General features: G+C 45.4%; 1 protein-coding gene across 1 annotated transcript in view; it reads right to left on the bottom strand.

Moving 5' to 3' along the window:
- Positions 1 to 25,739, bottom strand: part of LOC138672522 (beta-1,4-galactosyltransferase 3-like) — a 68,342-nt gene that overhangs the window by 20,069 nt on the left and 22,534 nt on the right. Inside the window, exons 2-3 of the mRNA XM_069760575.1 lie at positions 17,997 to 18,378; positions 3,302 to 3,537 (exon numbers count right to left, since the gene is read on the bottom strand). Of these exons, the coding sequence (XP_069616676.1) occupies positions 3,302 to 3,537; positions 17,997 to 18,234 (474 nt within the window). The 5' untranslated portion in view covers positions 18,235 to 18,378. The remainder of the gene's footprint in view (positions 1 to 3,301; positions 3,538 to 17,996; positions 18,379 to 25,739) is intronic.

Here is a 25,739-nt window from a genome sequence, read left to right as displayed (position 1 = left end):
CAGTAAACGCTGGGGGTTGGATGCTGCGTACATCTGCAGTGGCCAGAAGTCTGTGTCTTTATTTCAATTAAAATACTTTATTCTGGCTGTGTTTATTTACCATGTAATTATGGGATTAGTAATGGATAGGTGTCTTATACCGTGTTTCCCCGAAAGTAAGACAGTGTCTTACATTCTTTTACCACTCAAAAGTCCCACTACGTCTTACTTTCGGGGTATGTCTTACATTGGAAAAAAAAAACGCTGCGTTTTTTTTTCCAACGTACAGTTTACTACCGTACTAGTGTTGAGCGATACCGTCCGATACTTGAAAGTATCGGTATCGGATAGTATCGGCCGATACCCGAAAAATATCGGAAATCGCCGATACCGATACCAATACAAGTCAATGGGACACAAGTATCGGAAGGTATCCCTGGATGGTTCCCAGGATCTGAAGGAGAGGAAATTCTCCTTCAGGCCCTGCGATCCATATTTAAGTGTAAAATAAAGAATTAAAATAAAAAATATCGCTATACTTACCCTCTGACGTGCCCTGGTACTAACCGGGAACCTTCCTTCCTTCGAATCAGCGCTTCCAGGACCTGCGGTGACGTCGCGGCTTGTGATTGCTCGCACGACCAATCAGAAGCCGCGACGTCACCGCAGGTCCTGGAAGCGCTGATTCGAAGGAAGGAAGGTTCCCGGTTAGTACCAGGGCGCGTCAGAGGGTAAGTATAGCGATATTTTTTATTTTAATTCTTTATTTTACACTTAAATATGGATCGCAGGGCCTGAAGGAGAGTTACCTCTCCTTCAGACCCTGGGAACCATCGAGTTTCGGCCGACCCCGACACTACTCAGCACTACGGTATTTACTACGTCTTACTTTCGGGGTACGTCTTACATTAGCCGACCCCGCTAAAACCCCCACTACGTCTTACTTTCGGGGGTGTCTTACTATCGGGGAAACACGGTAGAAGCTTCTCTATTACTAAGATGTGGGCTTGATGTCACCGGACAACACAAAGGTGACATCAACCCCACAAATATTACCCCACTTGCCACCGATACAGGGCAAGTGGGAAGAAGTAGGTAAAGTGCCACAATTGGTGCATCTTTGGCTGAGCCAATTGTGGGGCGGCTGCGGGCTGCTATTTTTAGGCTGGTGAGGGCCAAAATCCATGGGCCTCACCAGCCTGAGAATACCAGGGCGCAGTTGTCTACTTTTTCCTTGGCTGGTTAACAAAAATTGGGTGACCCCACTATTTTTGCTAGCCATCTAAGGTAAGCAGACTGCTGCGGCCTGGTGTTATCAGGCTGGTAAGTTTCATGGATATTGATTCCTTACCAGCCTGAAATACCAGTCCATGTAGTCTGCTTTACTATGGCTGGTAAACAAATATAGTTGCCCCCCATGCCATTTTTTTTTTTTTTTATTATTATTATTATTATTATTTATTTATTAAAAAGAAGGGGACCCCCTCTAAGTTTTTTCCTCCACCTCCTGTATCATGTACGTCTGGCTGTGTCACAAGATTCATCATAATGTAAATTAATACATGAGTAGTAAGCGGCGTTCCCGCACTTAATACACGTGACTAGGAAGATAATGCGGTTTTGCCGCATCTAATGAAAGTGTATGGGTAATTTACGCAGCGGAGACGGAGCGCCTCCACTACATAAATAGACATGCTCCATCACATAATGTTACCAAAACCTATATTAATCATTAGTAACACAAGGTACTATAAAAACAATAACATTTTATTGAAAATTACAATATAAAAAGTATTTTTATATTGTAATTTTCAATAAAATATTGTTTTTAATAGTACCTTGTGTTACTAATGATTAATATAGGTTTTGGTAACATTGTGTGATGGAATTAAGTATTTAAAGGGGTACTCCACCCAAAATTGATACGGGTGAATATCATTTGGGACATCAGTGTGTGATTATAAATTGACGTGCTGCGGTCTGTAAAGACGCGCCGCATGTCCGTCTCTGCAGGTGAGCCGCGGGCATCGGTGCACGCATAGTGGGCATGGGATTTCTTGAAATCCCATCCACTATGCTGTAACAGCTGGACGCTGCAGGTTTGACGCTGCGGATGTACTCAGCATCCAACCCGCAGTGTTCACTGACCATGGGAACATACCCCAATGTATCTGCAAACAGGAAATCGCTTTTTATTTTCCTTCCCAGAAGCCAACTTTCAATTACGGTAGCTTTATTTCAAGTGATAAAAAAACGCAATGAATGAAAAAACGCATCAAAACCACATGTAAAAAAACGCATCAAAAACGCAGGTGACCTGCCAGTGACCTCATATGCAGATTTGGTGCAGATTTCACCCCCGTCAAATCCTAAGCAAATACTGAGCCATTCCAGATCGTGTGCACATACCCTCACAGGAGGATCGTACGACTAGGTATGGCGGTCATCAGTAGATCCCTGTCTGTCATGAGTCCGCATCAAAGACAGGGATGCGTCATATGTCGTGAAGAAGTTAGAGGTCTGGTATCCTAAATTTAAGCGTTTGATCTATGGTCTGAATTCATTTTAATGAAAAAAAACTAAAAAAAAAAAATAGTCCACGTGGCCAAGTGGGACGTACTCCTAAGCCCAGACAAGTATAACCATAGTAAAAAAGAAAGAAAAAGGATCTCTATGTATGAAAAGGGATCCAAATAAATCTGCAGACCGTGCTGTAGACGTTACGTTAAGGGGATTTGATATCAATATAAATTTTATTGCACATAAATAATTAACAGACAAAAAAGCGGAATCAGCCAAGATTAATGACCGCTATCTTGCCTGATTTCTGCTTTTTTTTGTCTGTTAATTATTTTATTATGTGCAATAAAATTTATATTGGTTATACATGAATTAATTTTAGTGGTCTGGGGTCGTAATGAGTTTTGGGAGAGGTGGTCTTAATTTTTGGGGTCTGGTCCTGCTTTCCCTGTAATTAGATCTTGCAGTTTCCAAAATGTTAACAGGACGCCTCTCCTTTACTGTTGGGACTTTCGCCATGACTGGTAGATTGACCCAATCACGGTCTAAAGAACTTCCATGTTCCTCAAGAACAATGACCAACCCCCTTGGGGAAAACCTTAAAAGTTTCATAAAGCTGGACCCACTCTGCTGGAAGTTAAAGAAATCTGGACCAAGAGGACAAGCGGTCTTCTTGAAGATGATGCATTACCAGAAGAAGTGTCATATTGGGGGCTTCTTGGAGCTTGGTGGTATCCAATGGGCCGATGAGGGACAACAAGTGAACGGCTGACAAGATGACAACGTGCTAGAGACGCATTACCTGATGGACCACGAATATGGCGTAGTGCAGCTGCTGCCGTTGCAGGAAGGGGTGCAGGTAGTAGAGCAAGGTTCGTAGGTGAGACTCTCTGTTCCTGTGCGGTATAATCACAGCTGTGCGGTACCTCCCAAAACAATGCCTGGGGCTGAAGTAACCCCCGGGGGTAACATAGCGGTTCTTCATCTGGACCTTCTTCAAACTCGGAGCCTTGATGAGATTAATAGTTAAAGGACCAACTAAAAAGAGAAGAAAAAAAAAAAATCACATGCAGCCAAGAGACCAAGATATGGAGCTAACGCACCACGAACGACTGGTGGCAAGACATCGGCCAAGCATTTCCCATGTGGGTAAAGTTTTGGGGGGTCTTCAACTGCCCAGGCTCATGAATACTTTGTGTTTCCAAAGTGGAGACCCCTTTTAAACCCTTAATGACATCTTTGTCGCTGGTCACATGCGGGGAGAATGTAGCGGGCTGAGGAATAGAGCCTGCTCCATCCATCACAGTCGCCGGCTGTGTCTTACAGCCGTCATCTGCCTTTAGCAGTGACTGGAGCTAGCTCTGATCTCTGCTGTTTAACCATTTATTTGCCAGCGTCAATCACAAGCAGTATCATTTCAAATAGCCTATTTGCCGATGCACGTGCGAACGTCGATCGCCATTGCCTTGACCTGCGTGACGAAATCGCGGGGAGACAATGAATTAACTTGGCACCCGGGGACCTGTCTTTTCATTAGAGGGCTTGACAAAAATAGGTATTAAGCTTACCGTTAATTATGTTTCCAGGAGTCCATACTGACAGCACCCTGGAGGACGTCCTCCTCCCCCTTTGCTGGGACAGGAAACACACGAGAGTTCAAAAGGGCATGTCCCACCCCCAATCCTCAGTGTTGTATCAAGAACCACCTCATGGACATGCAGAAAAAAAGACTTTTTTAATAGAAACAATAATATATATATATATATATATATATATATATATATATATATATATATATATATATATATATATATATATATATATATATATACACACACACATATATACACACACATTAGATTAGTCATAAACATATTTACTCATATGTTAAAATAACATGCATACATTTTATACCAGAACATAATACATCTTATGTCAGGCATCATACATAGAGGATCTCAGTACTACAGGGAGGGAACTACCAGTGCTATCAGTATGGACTCCTGGAAACATAATTAACGGTAAGCTTAATACCTATTTTCCAGGACGTCCCTCCTGACAGCACCCTGGAGAGTACCAAAGCACCTCCTTAGGGTGGGATTACTGCCTGGAGAACCCTTCTCCCAAATGCCGTATGTTGACCAGACAGAACATCAAGTTTATAGTGTCTACCAAATGTATTCGCACTAGCCCAAGTGGCTGCCTTACAGATCTGCTCAAGAGATGCACCTGCTCTCTCAGCCCACGAAGTAGCTAACCCTCTAGTAGAATGAGCGTGAAGACCCCTTGGAGAAGGAAGCCCTTCAGACTGATAAGCCTCGGAGATCACCGAAGTGATCCAACGAGCAATAGAAGCTTTAGAAGCCTTCTTACCCTTATTCTTCCCTCCAAACAAAATAAACAAATTCGGGTCGATACGCCATGAGTTGGTGGCTGCTAAATAGTCTAGAACCACCTGTCTGACATCGAGGGAATGAAGGGCTCGTTCTTTCTCATTAGCCGGATTATTACAGAAGGATGGTAGCACGATCTCCTGATTTCTGTTTTTTACTGACCCCACTTTTGGAATAAAGGAGGGATCCAATCTAAGAACTAGACTATCTTCTCTAATCTGAAGGTAAGGGTCCCTAATACATAGGGCCTGGATTTCCCCCACTCTTTTAGCCGTAGTAATTGCCACTAGGAATGCTGTTTTACGAGTGAGTACAGAAATGGGCATATTTTCGGCCGGGGCGAAAACATCTTTACAGAGGAATCTGAGGACCAGATTTAGGTCCCAGGATGGCGAGATCTGTCTAATAGTAGGGCGCAACCTCTGGGTGGCTCTGATAAACCTGACTATCCACGGGTGAGATGCTAGGGGGTAGTCAAGAAAAGAACTAAGTGCCGAAATCTTCACTTTCAGAGAGCTAGGTTTGAGACCTTTATCAAACCCGGCCTGCAGGAAGTCTAAAATTCTAGGTAAGTCGGGAGCACCTGCCGTAACCTCAGACCTGCCACCCTCCAGACAGAAACGTCTCCAGATCTTCAGGTAAATTGCCGATGTGACTGGCTTTCTGCTGGATTTTATAGTAGAGATCACCTGATCTGATCGCCCTCTAGCCTTCAGGATGCTCCTTTCAGGATCCATGCAGAGAGATGGAGATTTTCTGGGCTTGGGTGATACACCGGACCCTGATGGATTACATCTGCTCTGAGAGGAAGCTCTACTGGGTTCTCTACTGCCAGATCCAGCAAGAGAGAGAACCAGCTCCTTCTCGGCCAAAATGGTACGATCAATACCCGAGCCTGATCCTCTTTGATCTTCTTGAGCACGGCTGGAATCAGTGCTAGAGGCGGAAATGCATAAGAGAGGTTCTGTCCACTCCTGGCTCAGAGCGTCTATCCCTTCTGGGAGATCTTGAGGGTTCAGCGAGAAGAATCTTGAGACCTTTGAGTTTCTCCTGTTTGCAAATAGGTCTATACTGGGAGTTCCCCAGTGAAGACAAAGATCCTGGAAGACCTCCTGATTGAGTTCCCACTCTGTTGCAAACACTCGTCTCCTGCTCAGATAGTCCGCTATGGTGTTTTGCGAGCCTTCTAAGTGGACTGCAGAGATGGATAGAACCGAATCTTCTGCCCAGCGGAATATTCTTCCCGCCAGCTCCTGAAGCGGATAGTGTCTTGAGCCTCCCTGATGTTTCAGGAACGACACCGCTGTAACGTTGTCGGATAGTATCCTGACATGACAATTTCTGAGGGTGTGTTGGTTCCTTCTTAACGCCTCCCAAACGGCATAAAATTCTTTGAAGTTGGAGGAGTTGTGAATGATGTCTGCTGGCCATCTCCCTTGTAGGATCCTGCCCTTCAGGTGGGCACCCCAGCCCCAGGCACTGGCGTCTGTAGTTATCACTACATGGGGACTGGTAGACCATAACACCCAGATTCTTAGCTTCTCTGGTTGACTCCACCAGAGTAGAGATCTTCGTACTGGATACGTCAGCTTTAAAGAACTGTCCAGAGAAGACTGACGACGGTCCCACGTGGAAAGGATTAACCTCTGCAGAGATCTTGAATGGAACTGAGCCCATCTTACACACGGTATGCAGGCCGTCATCAGACCTAGTACCTTCATGGCCGTTCTTATCGATGCTCTGCGTTCTAATAGAAGCCTGATCTGTATCTGGATCGCCTCCAACTTGTTCTCGGGTAGCCGGGATATCCTGTTTCTTGAATCCAGACATACTCCCAGGAAGATCTTTTCGCACTCTGGATTCAGGTCAGATTTCTGCCAATTTATGATCCATCCTAATCATTCCATCAGTGTCACCGTTCGGGTCCTGTGATCTGACAGAATCTCTGGTGTACTTGCGATCAGGAGAAAATCGTCTAGATATGGAACTATCTTGATCCTTTGGTTTCTCAGGAAAGCGACAATTTCTGACACCAGCCTTGTAAATACCCGAGGTGCCGAGGCAAGTCCGAACGGAAGACACTGGAACTGGTAGTGACAGGTCCCGGACGGCAGCGCCACCGCAAACCTCAGAAGTTTCTGAGATGATGGGTGAACAGGGACCTGATAATAGGCACTCTTGAGGTCGAGAGTGCACATCACAGCGTCCCGATCTATTAAGAGGATTGCAGAGCGAATGGACTCCATGCGAAACCTCTTGTACCTGACCCAGGCATTTAGAGGTTTCAAGTTTATTATTGTGTGTGAGTCGCCGGAGGGTTTCATTATAGAAAATAGGGAAGAATAGTGACCCCGACCTACATCTAGAGATGGTACTGGGATTATGACCCCTGAGGAAAGCATGTCCTCTAGGTCTAACATCATGGGAGAGCCCTGCAAGACTATCGTAGGACCGATGTATCTGTCCGGAGGAGGAGAGGAAAGCTCTATGCTGTAACCTTCTGACACAGTCCGAAGAACCCATTGATTCTGGGTGATTCGGGCCCAATTCTCCACAAAGTGGCGGAGCCTTCCACCTATAAATGTGGCGTCATTGTGTCTTAGGCTTTGAAGATGGGCTAAAGAAGAAATTCCTGCTTCTATTGCCCTGGTAGCGGGAACCTCTACTGAATCCTCTGTTGGATCTTCCTCCCCTGTAATCAGATTGTCTCCTGAAGGGGAAACCTCTCCGAAAGGACTGACCCTTTTTTGGTTTGTCCTCTGGAAAACCTTTCTTTTTATCCGAGGCTGACTCTAGGATGGTATCTAGAGAAGGTCCGAAAACCCTAGCCCCCGAGAAAGGAATAGAACATAATTTGGTTTTTGAGGCATTATCCCCTAACCAGGATCTTAGCCATACTGCCCTTCTAGCCGCATTGGATAGGGAACCATTTCTAGCTGAAAATCTGACCGATTCAGCCGACATGTCGGATAGGAAGGCCGTAGCAGATTTCATTATAGGAAGGGAGCTTAATATATCGGCCCTGGGGGTCTTATTGGAAAGGTGTTCCTCCAATTGACCCATCCACAGATACATAGACCGGGCTACCGAGGTAGCTGCTATGTTGGTCTTAATTAGGGCTGCAGAGGATTCCCAAGCCCTTTTAAGCAGTATATCAGCCTTCCGATCCATAGGATCCCGCAAATTTGAAGAGTCCTCAAATGGAATGGCTGTCTTTTTGGCAACCTTTGCCACCGGAACATCAACCTTGGGAATCTCTTCCCAAAGCTTGACTTCTTCTAGCTCGAAAGGTAAGCGAGCTTTGAAGTCCTTAGTCAAAACCAGGCGACGTTCTGCCTCCTTCCACTCCTCCAGTATCATGGCCTTGATATGCTCGCTCACTGGGAAGACAGTCTGTTTACGTGACATGAGTCCACCAAACATCAGATCCTGCCTGGATTGAGGCTTTGATGTCTCCTCGATCTGCATCGTGGATCGTACCGCCTGCACAAGTTCACTCGTATCCTCAGCCTGGAAGAGGTATTTTCTCTGGTGGTCCTGACTCCCCGAGGGAAGTTCCCCTTCCTCTTCTGAGGAGAAGTTATCGGAGGCAGACAGGTCCTCCGAGCTATATTCTGGCTCCTTATTGTTTCGTTCCTTTCTGGCTCTCTTACGGCTGTGAACTGGGCTGGACCTTTCCACAATACTGGATAAAGAAGCCTGGACTTCTTCCCGTATTAGGGACCTCATTTCTGATAGAAGTGTCGGCTGTTCGTCTTTCATAACCTTGGAAGTGCAATCTGCACACAAGGTCTTTGTATGGGTGTCCGGGAGCTTTACGTTGCATATAGGACATCTATATGACTTCGCAGCTGATTTGCCGGATTTCTTAGCTTGAGGAGGGGGGGCAGCGGGGGTTCCCTTATCCTTAAACGATATAAGATAGGGAGAAGTAATGGGAAGCCTGAATAGTATGTGTGAGTGAATAGGGGGGACAGCGCACTGCGCACTCACCCCATCCTCTGCTGTTGTACTTTCCATGATGATTCAGCAGGTCCCCGCAGCGTCCACGCTGGATTAGGAGCGATTCAGCTGCTTGTGCGTCCCACGCTGGAGCGCACACACTCTCCCCGCACTTCTACCTCATCACCGGAAGTGACGGGATCAGATGCCGCGAAACCGGAAGTGAGGCGGTTCCCTTGAACTTCCGTTGAAAGACGCTCTGCCAGACGCCGCAGCGCTCTGGATGCTGCCCGCATGGAACCGCGTCGCGGCCGAGAGCCTCACCCAGGGGAGGAGCGGCCGCAACAGGAACTTGGCCTTCCTGTTCTTTGGAGCAGAGGGACCCCCCTCCGGAGAGTTTCTGCCCTGAGCCTCTTGACAGGGGGAAGGGTATTGGACGAGCCGCACGATCCCCCTGAGCTCCGGTAAGCCAGTACAGCTTCTCGTGCGTCCCTAGCAGGGACAGGAAAAACACTGAGGATTGGGGGTGGGACATGCCCTTTTGAACTCTCGTGTGTTTCCTGTCCCAGCAAAGGGGGAGGAGGACGTCCTCCAGGGTGCTGTCAGGAGGGACGTCCTGGAAATAGAAAATAATTTACACCGTATACTGTAATATCCAAGTATTGAAGAATATAGTGAAATAAAAAATAAAACACCAAAATTAATGTTTTTTTTGGTCACTAAACTCTCCCCTAAAAAACAAAAACAACAACAACAAAAAAAAACAAACAACCCCACAACAATTATTTACAACTACAAAAAACTGAAACTTGTCCCGCAAACAACAAGCCCTCATATGGATGTAAACGATAGTTATGGCTCTTAAAAGGACAGGGAAAAAAAAGGAAAAATTGCCAAGTTTTGAAAGGGTTAAAAGAATATTTCAATTTAAAAAAAAAAATAAAAAATTATGTAACCAATAAAATTCTACATCCATTTCTCAGAGTTAATATCTATGCTTACACCCAGTGAATGAGAAACCTTCATAAATTACTCAAGATGATAAGAATCAGTCCTGGCAAGTCGATGGTCACTGGTACACAACTGCGTAGAGGACATGGATGACCCCAGGGGTCACACACAGTAGGCACATTTGTAATTTTGACGCCGAGGTCGCACACAGTATGCACATTTGGAATACTGATACTGGGGGTCACACACCGTAAGCACATTTGGAATTCTGATGCCGGGGGTCGCACACAGTAAGCGCATTTGGAATTCTGATGCTGGGGTCACACACAGTAAGCACATTTCGAATTCTGATGCTGGGGTCGCGCACAGCAAGCACATTTGGAATTCTGATGCTGGGGTCGCACACAGTAAGCACATTTGGAATTCTGATGCTGGGGTCGCACACAGTAAGCACATTTGGAATTCTGATGCTGGGGTCGCACACAGTAAGCACATTTGGAATTCTGATGCTGGGGGTCGCACACAGTAAGCACATTTGTAATTCTGATTCTGGGGTCGCACACAGTAAGCACATTTGGAATTCTGATTCTGGGGTCGCACACAGTAAGCACATTTGGAATTCTGATTCTGGGGTCGCACACAGTAAGCACATTTGGAATTCTGATTCTGGGGTCGCACACAGTAAGCACATTTGGAATTCTGATTCTGGGGTCGCACACAGTAAGCACATTTGGAATTCTGATGCCGGGGGTCACACACAGTAAGCACATTTGTAATTCTGATGCTGGGGTCGCACACAGTAAGCACATTTGGAATTCTGATGCTGGGGTCGCACACAGTAAGCACATTTGTAATTCTGATTCTGGGGTCGCACACAGTAAGCACATTTGGAATTCTGATTCTGGGGTCGCACACAGTAAGCACATTTGGAATTCTGATGCCGGGGGTCACACACAGTAAGCACATTTGGAATTCTGATGCTGGGGTCGCACACAGTAAGCACATTTGGAATTCTGATGCTGGGGTCGCACACAGCAAGCACATTTGGAATTCATTTCTAATGATATGGCGGAAAGTAGAGGCCCTCTCCCTGGTTGCACGTAGATTACTACACGTGGCCATACCTACTGTTATGAGCCGTAGACGACCTGTGTGGTCATCACGCACAGAGCAGATGTCAATTCCCTGCAAATAAACTATGAAGGTTCTCATTCACTGATTGCAAGCCGATATCTTGAAAACAGAAGAAAAAAAAAGAAATTGCATATGCATTTCAATCCTTTCGGCACTGGAAACAAATCAATATTTCTTGCAAGTGATATAACCCTTAGGCCAAGTTCACACGAGCGTATTTTCAGTCTGTGAAAAAATGGAAAATACACAGACCAATGTTATTTTATGGGTTATAGCGGATGAGCGATTTCTCTCTCAAACTGTATCTGTGTGTAAACCCCTCTGCCCCAAAAAGCACGATTCCGCATAGAGCCCAGTGGATCCATTTCGCTTCACCCCAAGCCATCGGATTTCAGCATCCAGTCCAGCATTATGAGAGTTAAGTCCTCCAGCGTCGTTGCTCCCCGCGGGACTGTGCTCCTTCAGAGCTGGGATTATTCCATCAGATATAGCAGACTTGTCTGTACAGACTATGAAGGAGGAATAGCAGCCATTTCTTCAGCTCTGTGGCAATTAGCTGTGGGACCGGCCGCCGGCACAGAGGACATTCAGGCCTGATGCCTCCCGTGGGGTAATGTCCTCAGTGCACCGGCCGGCGAGTAGCAGGAGCTGTAGAGCAGCGGCAGAACACGACAATCATTCTATGTGCAATGGTTATTGGATTCGTATAACTGGAAAAACCCGTTTTTTATTTTTGGACATTTTCTTAGTCCGTTCTTCTCCTTTCCTACTATTGTGATACCAACAGATAATCCCCCAAAACTGGAGAGGATCCATGAGAGGTCAGTGTGCATGGTGGTGTCCTGCCTTTCCCCCAACAGAAGATGAAGGATCGGACATGTTGGACTTCAATCTCCCTGATCCTTTGTCCTTGCTGCTGCCAGAACTTTCAGTCAGGTGCTTACCTCCCTCTCCCCATAGCAAACGCAGTAAGAGACCAGCGTGCACGTGTATGGGGCGAGCTGGGAGTAACAGATGTGAGCGGACCAAGTGCTCGCTATATAAGGGCTGAGAAGAAATGTATGCAGTCCCTCTGACTGCAACGTGCACACTGTCACCATTCCCCGTCTTACACATGCCAACTAAACTCCTTGGCACCAACGGGTTAGCGAGTAGGCAGTGTAGTTGTGGTCACGTGCCGACTAGACTTTCCTGTGCTTCTCTCAATGTTGAGAATTATAGACAACCCAGGAGAGTCTAGTCGGCAACTGCCTTCTCGCTGACATGTGGACGCTGTGTAGAGTCTAGTCGGCACGTGACCACAACTATGCAAAGTGCCTACTCGTTAACATGTGGACGCTGTGTAGAGTCCAGTCGGCATGTGACCACAACCATGCAACTGCCTTCTCGCTGACATGTGGACGCTGTATAGAGTGTCTAGTCGGCACGTGACCACAACCATGCAAAGTGCCTACTCGCTAACATGTGGACGCTGTGTAGAGTCTAGTCGGCATGTGACCACAACCATGCAAACTGCCTTCTCGCTGGCATGTGGACGCTGTGTAGAGTCTAGTCGGCATGTGACCACAACCATGCAAAGTGCCTACTCGCTAACATGTGGACGCTGTGTAGAGTCTAGTCGGCATGTGACCACAACCATGCAAACTGCCTTCTCGCTGACATGTGGACGCTGTATAGAGTGTCTAGTCGGCATGTGACCACAACCATGCAAAGTGCCTACTCGCTAACATGCGGACGCTGTGTAGAGTCTAGTCGGCATGTGACCACAACCATGCAAACTGCCTTCTCGCTGGCATGTGGACGCTGTGTAGAGTCTAGTCGGCACGTGACCACAACCATGCAAACTGCCTACTCGCTAACATGTGGACGCCAAGGAGAGTCTAGTTGGCATGTGACCACAACCATGCAAACTGCCTTCTCGCTGACATGTGGACGCCAAGGAGAGTCTAGTCGGCATGTGACCACAACCATGCAAACTGCCTTCTCGCTGGCATGTGGACGCCAAGGAGAGTCTAGTTGGCATGTGACCACAACCATGCAAACTGCCTTCTCGCTGGCATGTGGACGCCAAGGAGAATCTAGTCGGCATGTGACCACAACCATGCAAACTGCCTTTTTGCTGACATGTGGACGCTGTGTAGAATCTAGTCGGCATGTGACAACAACCATGCAAACTGCCTTCTTGCTGACATGTGGACGCTGTATAGAGTGTCTAGTCGGTACGTGACCACAACCATGCAAACTGCCTTTTCGCTGACATGTGGACGCCAAGGAGAATCTAGTCGGCATGTGACCACAACCATGCAAACTGCCTTCTTGCTGACATGTGGACGCTGTATAGAGTGTCTAGTCAGTACGTGACCACAACCATGCAAAGTGCCTACTCACTAACATGTGGACGCCAAGGAGAGTCTAGTCGGCATGTGACCACAACCATGCAAACTGCCTTCTCGCTGACATGTGCACGTTGTGTAGAGTCTAGTTGGCACGTGACCACAACTATGCAAACTGACTATTCGCTAACATGTGGACACCAAGAAGAGTCTAGTCGGCATGTGACCACAACTATGCAATGGCATTTTCGCTGACATGTGCACGCTGTGTAGAGTCTAGTCGGCATGTGACCACAACCATGCAACGGCATTCTCGCTGACATGTGGACGCCAAGGAAAATCTAGTCGGCATGTGACCACAACCATGCAACTGCCTTCTCACTGACATGTGGATGCTGTGTAGAGTCTAGTTGGCATGTGACCACAACCATGCAAACTGCCTTCTCGCTGACATGTGGACGCCAAGGAGAGTCTAGTCGGCATGTGACCACAACCATGCAAACTGCCTTCTCGCTGACATGTGGACGCCAAGGAGAGTCTAGTCGGCATGTGACCACAACCATGCAAACTGCCTTCTCGCTGACATGTGGACGCCAAGGAGAGTCTAGTCGGCATGTGACCACAACAATGCAAACTGCCTTCTCGCTGACATGTGGACGCCCACTCACACAGGGAACACATCGGCGGTCTGCAATTAAGAGTGAGTGCAGATTTTTCTACCCAGCCGGGAAAACCATTTTAAAAGGCGATGTCCATATAAATTGTTACCTAAAGGGGGAATCCAACCCAAGGCATTTTTTCATTGGATGCAAGATAAAAGTTAGATTGATGGGGGGGGGGGGGGAGATTCAACACAAACAGAAAGGAGAACTCCACTAGATGGATTTGTAGTGGATCGGTGGTTAAGGCTGTGCTGCACTCATCTAAATACCAGAGAGTCGTGAACCTTGGGGGGGAACCCAAACTATCAGATTCCACTGGAGAACTGGACGTACTGGAGAGGGGACTTTAAAATTCCCTACCCCGATACAACCGTCCGAACATCTAATATGTATAACCTCCCAATATTATATTTCGGTAAGTCAGCAGAATTGATCACCGGTGGTCCCGGCAGCGGAGCTCTTCATCATTGGCTTACATTAGAGAAATTCTTCCAAGTTTAAAAAAAAAAAAGAAAAAAAAAAAAGGGATTTTACAAGGAAAGGAACGCGCCCAGCCCTTTAAATACGCACAACAGGTGTGTGTGTAAAGGTAAGAAGCCTGGCCGTACCGCAGACAAATCTCTCCTGACCGCTTCATCTTTAATTTTGACCTTTTAAGTCAACACCTTCCATCTGGTAAAATACCGGGATTGTCAGATGTGACCTTTCCGCTGGACATTCTGTATTTTGTGTGCCAGAACCGAGGGGGGAGACGCTGTCAAAAACCACTGACAAGTGCGGGCCCCACAAGCTCGTTAAGGCTGCATGCATGACTAGAGAAAACAATCTGATGGCGCAACGTTACCGTCCTTCATCTCGCAAGTGTGAGATCAGAAGAAAAAAAAAAAAAAACATGGCTGCTTTGGGGTTTTTTTTCTTCCAAAAGCGGTGACATTTTTTTCTCCAGGCAATACCAGACGTAGCCTATGTACAAGAGTGGCGCTGTTGTAGGGATGCACGGAGCACAATGATGTAGTGGAAAATTACCCACATATTGGCATTTAAATGGCTCGGCTCCTGTTGAAGTGAAGGTGATCTGAGCTGCAGTACCGAGAACGGCCACTATGTAGTGTATGGAGCCGCAGCGATGCTGCTCCGTATACTGCCAGAAATAGCTGATGGTCGGCTGTGCCCGGTTTTGGACCCTGACAAAGCAGAGATTGGTCAGCTGTAGGATAAGTCTTCAATAATCTCCAGCGATCTCAGGCAGGAAGGTACCGCAAGTATAAAAATTATTCCTTAATTTCTTTTGTTAAAAGAACATGTTACAGGCAGTGGATGGTAAAAATCCAAGGCGTTTCAACTCAGATGAGTCTTAATCATCCATGATTAAATAAAATAAAATAAAAGGAATAATATTAATACTTACCTTCCTGCCTGAGATCACTGAAGAATATTGTGTTTGGACTTCTATCCGCCAGGGCAGCGCCGTGCGACGGTGTGGATCCTGCTGTCCGAGGATGCAAAGGCGTGAGCTGAATATTTTTTCTCATTATATTCTGTATGGAGCAATATATGGGGCTCATTATACTGTATGGAGCAATATATGGGGCTCATTATTCCGTATCGAGCAATATATAGGGCTCACTATTTTGTATGGAGCAATATATGGGGCTCATTATTCCTTATGGAGCAATATATGGGTCTCATTCTGTATGGAGCAATATATGGGGCTCACTATTCTGTATGGAGCAATATATGGGGCTCATTATTCCGTATGGAGCAATATATGGGGCTCATTATTCCATATGGAGCAATATATGGGTCTCATTCTGTATGGAGCAATATATGGGGCTCACTATTCTGTATGGAGCAATATATGGGGCTCATTATTCTGTATGGAGCAATATATGGGGCTCATTATTCCGTATGGAGCAATATATAGGGCTCATTATTCTGTATGGAGCAATATATGGGTCTCATTCTGTATGGAGCAATATATGGGGCTCACTATTCTGTATGGAGCAATATATGGGGCTCATTATTCTGTATGGAGCAATATATGGGGCTCATTATTCTGTATGGAGCAATATATGGGGCTCATTATTCCGTATCGAGCAATATATAGGGCTCATTATTCTGTATGGAGCATTATATGGGGCTCATTATTCTGTATGGAGCAATATATGGGGCTCATTATTCTGTATGGAGCAATATATGGGGCATGTTATTCTGTATGGAGCAATATATAGGGCTCATTATTCCGTATGGAGCAATATATGGGGCTCATTATTCCGTATGGAGCAATATATGGGGCTCATTATTCCGTATGGAGCAATATATGGGGCTCATTATTCCGTATGGAGCAATATATGAGGTTCATTATTCTGTATGGAGCAATATATGGGGCTCATTCTGTATGGCGCAATAAATGAGGTTCATTATTCCGTATGGAGCAATATATGCGGTTAATTATTCTGTATGGAGGACTATAATACCAGAATACTGTATGGAGCAATATATGGGGCTCATTATTCTGTATGGAGCAATATATGAGGTTCATTATTCTGTATGGAGCAATATATGAGGTTTATTATTCTGTATGGAGGACTATAATACCATAATACTGTATGGGGCAATATATGGGTCTCATTATTCCGTGTGGAGCAATATATGGGTCTCATTCTGTATGGAGCAACATATGAGGTTCATTATTCTGTATGGAGGACTAGAATACCATAATACTGTATGGAGCAATATATGGGGCTCATTATTGTGTATGGAAGACTATGTGGTGCCCATAATACTGTATGGGGCACCATACAGTCCGATTTCAGAGCTATTGATATCACTCATGTAATGTAAGTGAAATCTCTGGCATTGTACTATCCCTATATTTCTTATCTGCGCATCATGAATCGTGATATGAGTCTTTTGCCCAGGACGAACCATTCAACCATAATCTTTCCGAGGTGTAAGACCGCCAATCTGCTGGTCTAGTGATGTAAAGCAAGTTGTCCCTCGGCAGCGGAAATGTGGTCTTTGCTAATGAATTGCCTCGCTGTCTGGTGGTCTCATAGACGATGGGCATTTACAAATCCGGCCGACCAGAATCCATCATGCCTACTGTACAATGTGGTGGTGGTGGAGAGGTAAGGGTAGGGGGGCTGTTCTTCGGCTCAGGGTCACACATCTCCTTTTTTCCCCCCCTCTACATTTTTCTGCAGTTAAAGCAAAGGTTACCTGTGCGCTCGCTGATCCGGATGAGCTCGTCCAACACGTTTGTCAGCTGAGCTGGTGACGGAGGGATCTGTAGATATTGTTCCTGATTCCGCCTTGTCTCTGACCCACCATTGTACTTGGCTTTATACTTATTGACAACTTCTGACTCTGTTTTCTAATACGCAGAGCTACCACCGCCGGCCTTAGACTGCTCTAAAATCTGCGACCGTCCAGATCTCTGCCACTCGGAGGTCAAAGGGGGAATGTGAGAAAAGATGGCGGACCACTTATTAGCCAGCGCTAACTGGACCGGAGCTTAAAGGGGCTTCTTCTAGTGTATCACCATAAACACATGGGGTGATGAGGGGATGCACCCAACCCTGACCTCAACAGCTTTAGGGCCAACTCACACGACCCTATAGCCACTATATTTTCTTTTCTGCATTACAACCGCAAAACGCAGCCTGACTACCGTCCTTGTGACCTTACATCATATAAGCCAATGATGGCGTTAGTACAGTTCATCATGAGTGTGGCCCCAATATGGCCCGGAGGTTACGTAGGACGGCCTGTTGTGATCCTGCTCATGATCCGTGGGCAAAAAATCCGGAGGAGTGGAGGCTAGCATAATTGCAAACGGGGCCCTGTTCCATATGGTCAGGCCTGTGGAGTCGGTAAGCCGAACCTCCGACTCCTCAATTTCCATGACTCCACCAAAATGGGCTCAGACTCCAACTCCACAGCCCTGCATATGGTCACTGATGCTTTTGGCAAGGGCTCTCCTACAAGCTGATGGATGGGGGTCCGCTCGCTTTTGGTCACGTTTTCTAGGAACATCATTTACAGAGTTTTGCAAAAACCAATGAACAAGAAACACCTACCAAGAATGGGAGAACGGACCGGACAGTACTGAGTCCTCACCGCCTCGGGGTCCGGTATGAATAAGCTGAGGTTGACGTACACGTCTTGGGTTTTGGAATAATCCCATTCCGGGTGGGCTCCGAATACGCCCTGAAACACCCTGGAGACTCCGCGGCGATACAGGAGCAAAATAAACAGCAGCTGAGAAGCGGCTAAACACAAGAAGAAGCAGCGCTTATCCGTCCGCGCCGTGAACATGGTGCAGGATGCAGCCGCCTCACGTGGTAAGGATCTGGTGGAATACGTCAGAGCCGGGAAGGGATCCAGCGAGACGCACCGGCATCCTTACAATACTGGAGCAGAGCCAAGGTGGAGGACGATGGTGGAGTCCTGGGGCATGTCCTGCAGAAACAAATCAACCTTCATCACCAGACATATAGATTTTTATTCTTGGCATTTCAGCAGTCATAACTTTTTTTTTTTCTTGTTACATTTTGTCACTGTTTTATGTAGGAAAATTTTTATATTTTTTTATTATTATTATTATTATTCGAAGTCGCCGAAAAGTTACTGAGTCAATTATACTTTTTATTTTCGGTACAAATATGGGGGGGAAAAAAAAACAAAAACTAAAAATATAAGAATTTAACAATTTTTTTGTTTGCTGTTCATATTTCACACTAAGCTTTTGGTTTTACATAAATAAATTTAAAAAGAATCAGGTTTTTCTGCAATTTTTTTTAAATTAAATTTTCGCCTTTGAAAACGTTAAAAGGAAATGTCGTCCCCTGGACGCTGTTTGTGTTTGAAAGCGAAGTGTGCTTTATTCACCGCTTCTGGGTCCAGCGCGGAGTCTCTGCAGCGGTCACCTACTGGCTACAACACTGACGACATGATGTTAGGAGTATGCTCCGTGCCGGACCTGGAGAGGGTGAGTAAAGCACTTTTATTTATTTATTTTTTTTTAAAGCAAACTTCAGCAGGGTAACAGTTGTTTTCTAAAACAAGAAAATACCATCAGCTATTTTCCATCTTTATTTCATACTTCTAATGTAGCAGCATACTTACTTACACATTATGACAACTCTTCGTGTGCTCTAACAGCACGCTTAGTGTAAGGACAGCCCTTCCTAGGCTCCCAGAGCCGACTGCACAGGGGTTCAGTGCCCGAACAGGTCATGGGGGGGCTCTCATCAAGACAACAGTGATTAATGGGTTAAACAGCTGATCTAGGAGGTCCCTCTGATCCACGCTGTACAAACAGAATCTCAGACAGCACATTGTTTTTTCTCATAACCAGTAAATGAACAAACAAACATAGAAACACATTTTTAAAATGTCGAACTTTGCAAAAGTAAAAGGATATTCCAATCTCCAAGATCTGATCCCAATATGTAGTAGGTGCATTAACAATAATATTGCCAAATACTTGCAATTAGAAATGTAGTAAAGTTCTTCTGATTAGCTATGTCGCTTACCCCATGTGCAGGGCATTTTCTGTTCATGATTATGATCACTAACAACTAAGTGTCACTATATGAGTGGTCGTAACCAAGGATACCTAAGCTACTGCAATGCCCTGCATATGGAGTAAGCTACACAGAAATGTAGTAAAGTTCTTCTGATTAGCTATGTCGCTTACCCCATGCGCAGGGCATTGCGGTAGCTTGGGTATCCTTGGTTACGACCACTCATATAGTGACACTTGGGTATCCATGATTATAATCACTAACAACTAAGCTACTGAATATGTCCTGCACATGGGGTAAGAGACATAGCTAATCAGAAGAACTATACATTTCAAATTGGAGGGATTTGCCAATATTATTATTATGTGTAACAAATATCCTTAATCAAATAATAAAGCCTCAAAAATTATGAAAACCAGTACACAATTCTCATTGAATGCCAGGGGAAAAAAAAGGCATGCAAAGAAAAATAAAAATAATATTAATTATTATTATTATTACACCTAGTTCATATTAGGATAGGATCTTGGATATGGGAATACACCTTTAGAAAGTTACTAAACAAGTTTCCTACTCCAGTCACATCCAAAGCTGCATTCAGAGCTCTGCGGTTCGCTTTCACACTAGCTTCTGGCGCACTGCACTGGTTATAAAGGCAGGAGGACGCGATGGTTGCTCGAGGGCCCCCCAGGATCCGTGCTGCCATGAGGCCGGCGGTTCTTCGCTTTCTCTGGATTTCTGGCTCCTGTTTATCCAAGTTCTATTTGCCGACCGTGTAACTATTTATGTAAAGCGTCCGCTCCTCGCTCGCGTCTTGTTTTACCGGCTCCATCTTACGATTAGATTACATAACCGCGCCACACTTGGCTTATCCTCATCTCAGATTACTCCAGTCACCTCCAGAGCTGCGCCGGCATTCTGGGGAATACAACTTCTGAAAGTGGTTTTCTACTTTTATGTAACCCCTTCATTTCTTTTTTTCTTTGCGCTTTTGTTTTTCGCCTTCTTCCGAGAAAAATACATTTTTTCGTGGGATGAGTTGTAGTTTTCGATGGCGCCGTTCACTTTAGCTTATAATGGACTGAAAAACAGGGCAAAAAATAAAAAAAAAAAAATCCACGAGAGGCGAAACTGTTCCCGTCACTTTGGGATCATATTGCGGGGGGGAAGTGGAAAAAGGTGTGTGATAAAGAGAAGGGTGGGGAATATGGGTGCCCGAAACTACGCGTCACAAGTCAGAAATGCATTTAAGGGGTTAAATAGCAGCAATCGGAGCCAGTCCCCATCTCTGCTGGCTGTATGATACAGTCGGCACCTGACAAGCGACGGACACGAACGTCATGCATCATGAAGGGGTTAATCAAAAGGAAAAAAGTTCTACAACTTTCTCACATACTTAATGTTTCAATACTTCTCCTTTGCTAGATCTCTGCTTGCTTTCAGGGAATGCATCTAATCCTGTGAACAGGGAGCTGAGATGCAGATGCAACTGTATCCACACAAACAGGTTTGCTACAATGTATCAGTCTGGATACAATTATATCCACTTCTTGGCTCTGAACAGGATTGACTGACTGAACGGAAGGAAGATAGAGTGTCTGCCGTTCACTGACAGCAAGCAGAGATCTTGAACATGGTGAGAAGAAACACAAACTAGAAAGCTGGAGACTTTATATCGCTCCTTACGACGCAGCAGAAAACAGCACAATCTATACAGACTCTTATCCGGCAAGAAGTCCTATGTGAGAACACAGGAACAGAGCACATAGTCTGTGCGCAGCTCTGGAGGGGAGTGGAGTAAAAATCAGGACCAGTAGATGAGAAGGGACTAAATATCTGCACATGATGGAATTCTGTGGGACTCGTGCGTATATAAGTGGAGCCATGCTGTAACCCCTTGCTGCACCTTTACAGCGGGGGTCGGTGCCATCTTTGCCGACTACTGAACGTAGTCATGGGCTGCCACCGCGGCGCAGGGTGTGAGGCTGGTGACATCTGTGGGTTACAGCTTGACCTGCTGCAAACAATGGAGACAAGACGAAGAGGCCGATATCGGGCTGAACTAAGCGAGAAGTTGGGATTTTCCTGTGAGGCTGCCAGCTCTGGAGGCATCGGCGAGTCCGCCACATTTACCGCACACTTTCTGGTCTGATCCTCTTCCCTCTCCATGTGACCAAACAATGATACATACAGCTGCTTCTCACAAAATTAGAATACCACCAAAAAAACTTAACTTATTTCAGTTCTTCAATACAAAAAGTGAAACTCATTAGAGTCATTACACACAGTGATCGATTTCACGTGTTTATTTCTGTTAATGTTGATGATTATGGCTTACAGCCAATGAAAACCCAAAAGTTATTATCTCAAATTAGAATAACTAAAAAAAAACACGTGTAAAGGCTCCTAAGTTATTATAAAGGTCCCTCAGTCTGTTTCAGTAGCTCCACAATCATGGGGAAGACTGCTGACCTGACAGATGTCCAGAAGGCGTCACTGACACAGTCCACAAGGAGGGGAAGCCACAAAAGGTAATTGATAAAGAATCTGGCTGTTCACAGACTGCTGTATCCAAGAATATTAATGGAAAGTGGAGTGGAAGGAAAAAGTGTGGTAGGAAAAGGTGCACAAGCAACCGGGATAACCGCAGCCTGGAAAAGATTGTTAAGAAAAGACCATTCAATAATGTGGGGGAGATGCACAAGGAGTGGACGCTGCTGGAATCATTGCTTCACCACACACAGACGTGTCCAGGACATGGACTACAAGTGTCACATTCCTTGTGTCCGGCCACTCATGACCAGTAGACAACGCCAGAAGTGTCTCACCTGGGCCAAGGAGGAAAAGAACTGGACTGTTGTCAGGGGTCCAAGGTGTTGTGTTCAGATGAAAGTAAATGTTGCATTTCATTTGGAAATCCAGGTCCCAGAGTCTGGAGGAAGAGTGGAGGCCACAATCCAAGCTGCTGGAGGTCTGGTGTGAAGTCTCCACAATCAGTGATGGTTTGGGGAGCCATGTCATCTGCTAGTGTAGGTCCAGTGGGTTTTATCAAGACCAAAGTCAGCGCAGCCGTCTACCAGGACAATGTAGAGCACTTCATGCTTCCCTCTGCCGACAAGCTTTATGGAAATGGAAATGTCATTCTCCAGCAGGACTTGGCCCCTGTCCACACTGCCAAAAGTACCAATACCTGGTGTACAAACAACAGTATCACTGGGCTTGATTGGCAGCAAACTCGCCTGACCTTAACCCCATAGAGAATCTATGGAGTATTGTCAAGAGGAAGATGAGACCCCAGACCCCACAATGCAGACGGGCTGAAGGCTGCTATCAAAGCAACCTGGGCCTCCATAACCCCTCAGCAGCTCCACAGGCTGATCGCCTCCATGCCACGCCGCATTGATGCGGTAATTGATGCAAAAGGAGCCCCGACTAAGTATTGAGAGCAGTTACTGAACATACATTTCAGTAGGACATTTTGGATTTTAAAATCATTTTTCAAGCTGGTGTTATAAAATATTCTAATTTACTGTGATAATGACTTTTGGGTTTTCATTGGCTGTAAGCCATAATCATCAACATTAACAGTAATAAACATCTGAAATAGATCGCTCTGTGTGTAATGACTCTATATAATGAGATTCACTTTTTGTATAGAAGAACTGAAAAGTTAACTTTTTGATGATATTCTAGTTTTCTGAGAAGCAGCACCTGTATTACATTGCCTTGCTTTACACTGCAGCTCCGCTCTAATAGTGTACAGCTATGAGCAGTGACTCCACTTTAACTGCATCGCTTCTGATGTTGGAGTTTCCATAAAATTCATCTCTTGTTATCAGCGGACTTGTGTCCAGTTCATTTCCCATCTCTGCTCTAATATGACACAGCTACTGATCATCGAATCCATCACAACTGAATTGTGGAGTCCACCTGCCCTCTCATCAGTGGCCTGAGCGGCTTCCCGATTCCTCCTCCATGCTTTACATTGCATCTCTGCTCAATCAGAGCACAGTTAGGCTATGTGCACACGTTGCGGATTTGCCTCAGGAACTTTTTGTGCGGATTCTGCATCTCTTGGCAGAAAACACAGGTGCGGATTTGTCGCGTCTTTTGTGCGGATTTTGTGCTCATTTCTTGCGTTTTTTACCCCTGCGGTTTTCTATAATGGAATGGGTACAAAAACGCAGCAGATCCGCAAAAAAGAAGTGCCATGCTCCTTTTAATCCGCAGCGTTCCCGCACGGAATTTTCCGCACCATGTGCACAGCAAATTTTTTTTTTCTCATTGATTTACATTGTACTGTAAATTACTTGGGGATCTGCAGAGTTTCTGCACAGTAAAAAACGCTGCGGATCCGCTGGAAATCCGCAACGTGTGCACATCAATCTTGTGTCTCCAGGTCCTGTCCCTCCACTATGCTTTACACTACATCTCAGCTTCTTCAGGAGGACATCGGTCATAAGTTTTATTAACTCCATCGCAATCTCAGCCAAAGGTGGGATCCATTAGACGTATGACGTAGGAGTATAGCTGGACCCTTTAACTCCATTTAAAGGGGCTGTCAAGGATAAGAAAAACATCTGATTTCTCCCAAGTTCAGCAGCACATCCGTTCATGGGGAATGTTTGGTATTGAACGGAAGCGAGTGGGGATGAGCTGCAATACCAGACACAACCTGTGTATCTGGAGAAAAGCAGCCATGATTTTCTGATCCAGCAGAGAACCTTAAACTTTTTATCCAGTTAAAACTATGACACAGACTGCAGGAGAACGCTCCATCCAGGATACAGGGAACATAAAATGTGATGGGAGGCGTAGTGACTGGAATATTTAGTAACATATTGGCCCCAAATGACCAAGGAATGTTTATTGCCCAATCCATGTTTGTAACCGCCGTTATTGTGGCTCGTACAGGACTCATAACTCTCCATAGTACATTGTAGACATTTCAGCAGGCGCTATCCTGGCATTAGGCCACATGCACTTTGACCAAGTTGATTACCATCTTATCAGGCAAGGATTGGATTGCAGCTCTGGTCTGGTTGCTGGGCTGCATTATTTCCACCATACGTCACAGCCCCATAATAAGATTTACATACTGAGGTTATAATGAGGCAGTACATAATGAGATCGCCATATATCAGCCGTAAGGAAGGGTCAGAACAGTCACACGATACAGAGCAGGAATAAAAGACAGGAAACCTACCAACAACTGTATTATGGAGTCATACTCCAGAGCTGCACTCAATATTCTGCTGGTGCAGTCACTGTGTACATACATTACTGATCCTGAGTTACATCATGTATTATACTCCAGAGCTGCACTCACTATTCTGCTGGTGCAGTCACTGTGTACATACATTACATTACTGATCCTGAGTTACATCCTGTATTATACTCCAGAGCTGCACTCACTATTCTGCTGGTGCAGTCACTGTGTACATACATTACATTACTGATCCTGAGTTACATCCTGTGTTATACTCCAGAGCTGCACTCACTATTCTACCGGTGCAGTCACTGTGTACATACATTACTGATCCTGAGTTACATCCTGTATTATACTCCAGAGCTGCACTCACTATTCTGCTGGTGCAGTCACTGTGTACATACATTACATTACTGATCCTGAGTTACATCCTGTATTATACCCCAGAGCTGCACTCACTATTCTGCTGGTGCAGTCACTGTGTACATACATTACATTACTGATCCTGAGTTACATCCTGTATTATACCCCAGAGCTGCACTCACTATTCTGCTGGTGCAGTCACTGTGTACATACATTACATTACTGATCCTGAGTTACATCCTGTATTATACCCCAGAGCTGCACTCACTATTCTGCTGGTGCAGTCACTGTGTACATACATTACTGATCCTGAGTTACATCCTGTATTATACTCCAGAGCTGCACTCACTATTCTGCTGGTGCAGTCACTGTGCACATGCATTACATTACTGATCCTGAGTTACATCCTGTATTATACCCCAGAGCTGTACTCACTATTCTGCTGGTGCAGTCACTGTGTACATACATTACAGATCCTGAGTTACATTGTGTACATACATTACTGATCCTGAGTTACATGCTGTATTATCCTCCAGAGCTGCACTCCCTATTCTGCTGGTGCAGTCACTGTGTACATACATTACATTACTGATCCTGTACTGATCCTGAGTTACATCCTGTATTATACTCCAGAGCTGCACTCACTATTCTGCTGGTGCAGTCACTGTGTACATACATTACTGATCCTGAGTTACATCCTGTATTATACTCCAGAGCTGCAC

This window comes from Ranitomeya imitator, chromosome 3 (genome assembly GCF_032444005.1).
Source record: "Ranitomeya imitator isolate aRanImi1 chromosome 3, aRanImi1.pri, whole genome shotgun sequence".
Classification (NCBI taxonomy): domain Eukaryota; kingdom Metazoa; phylum Chordata; class Amphibia; order Anura; family Dendrobatidae; genus Ranitomeya; species Ranitomeya imitator.
The sequence above is the reverse complement of the archived record's forward strand: the minus strand, read 5'-3'. Positions and strand labels throughout refer to the sequence as shown.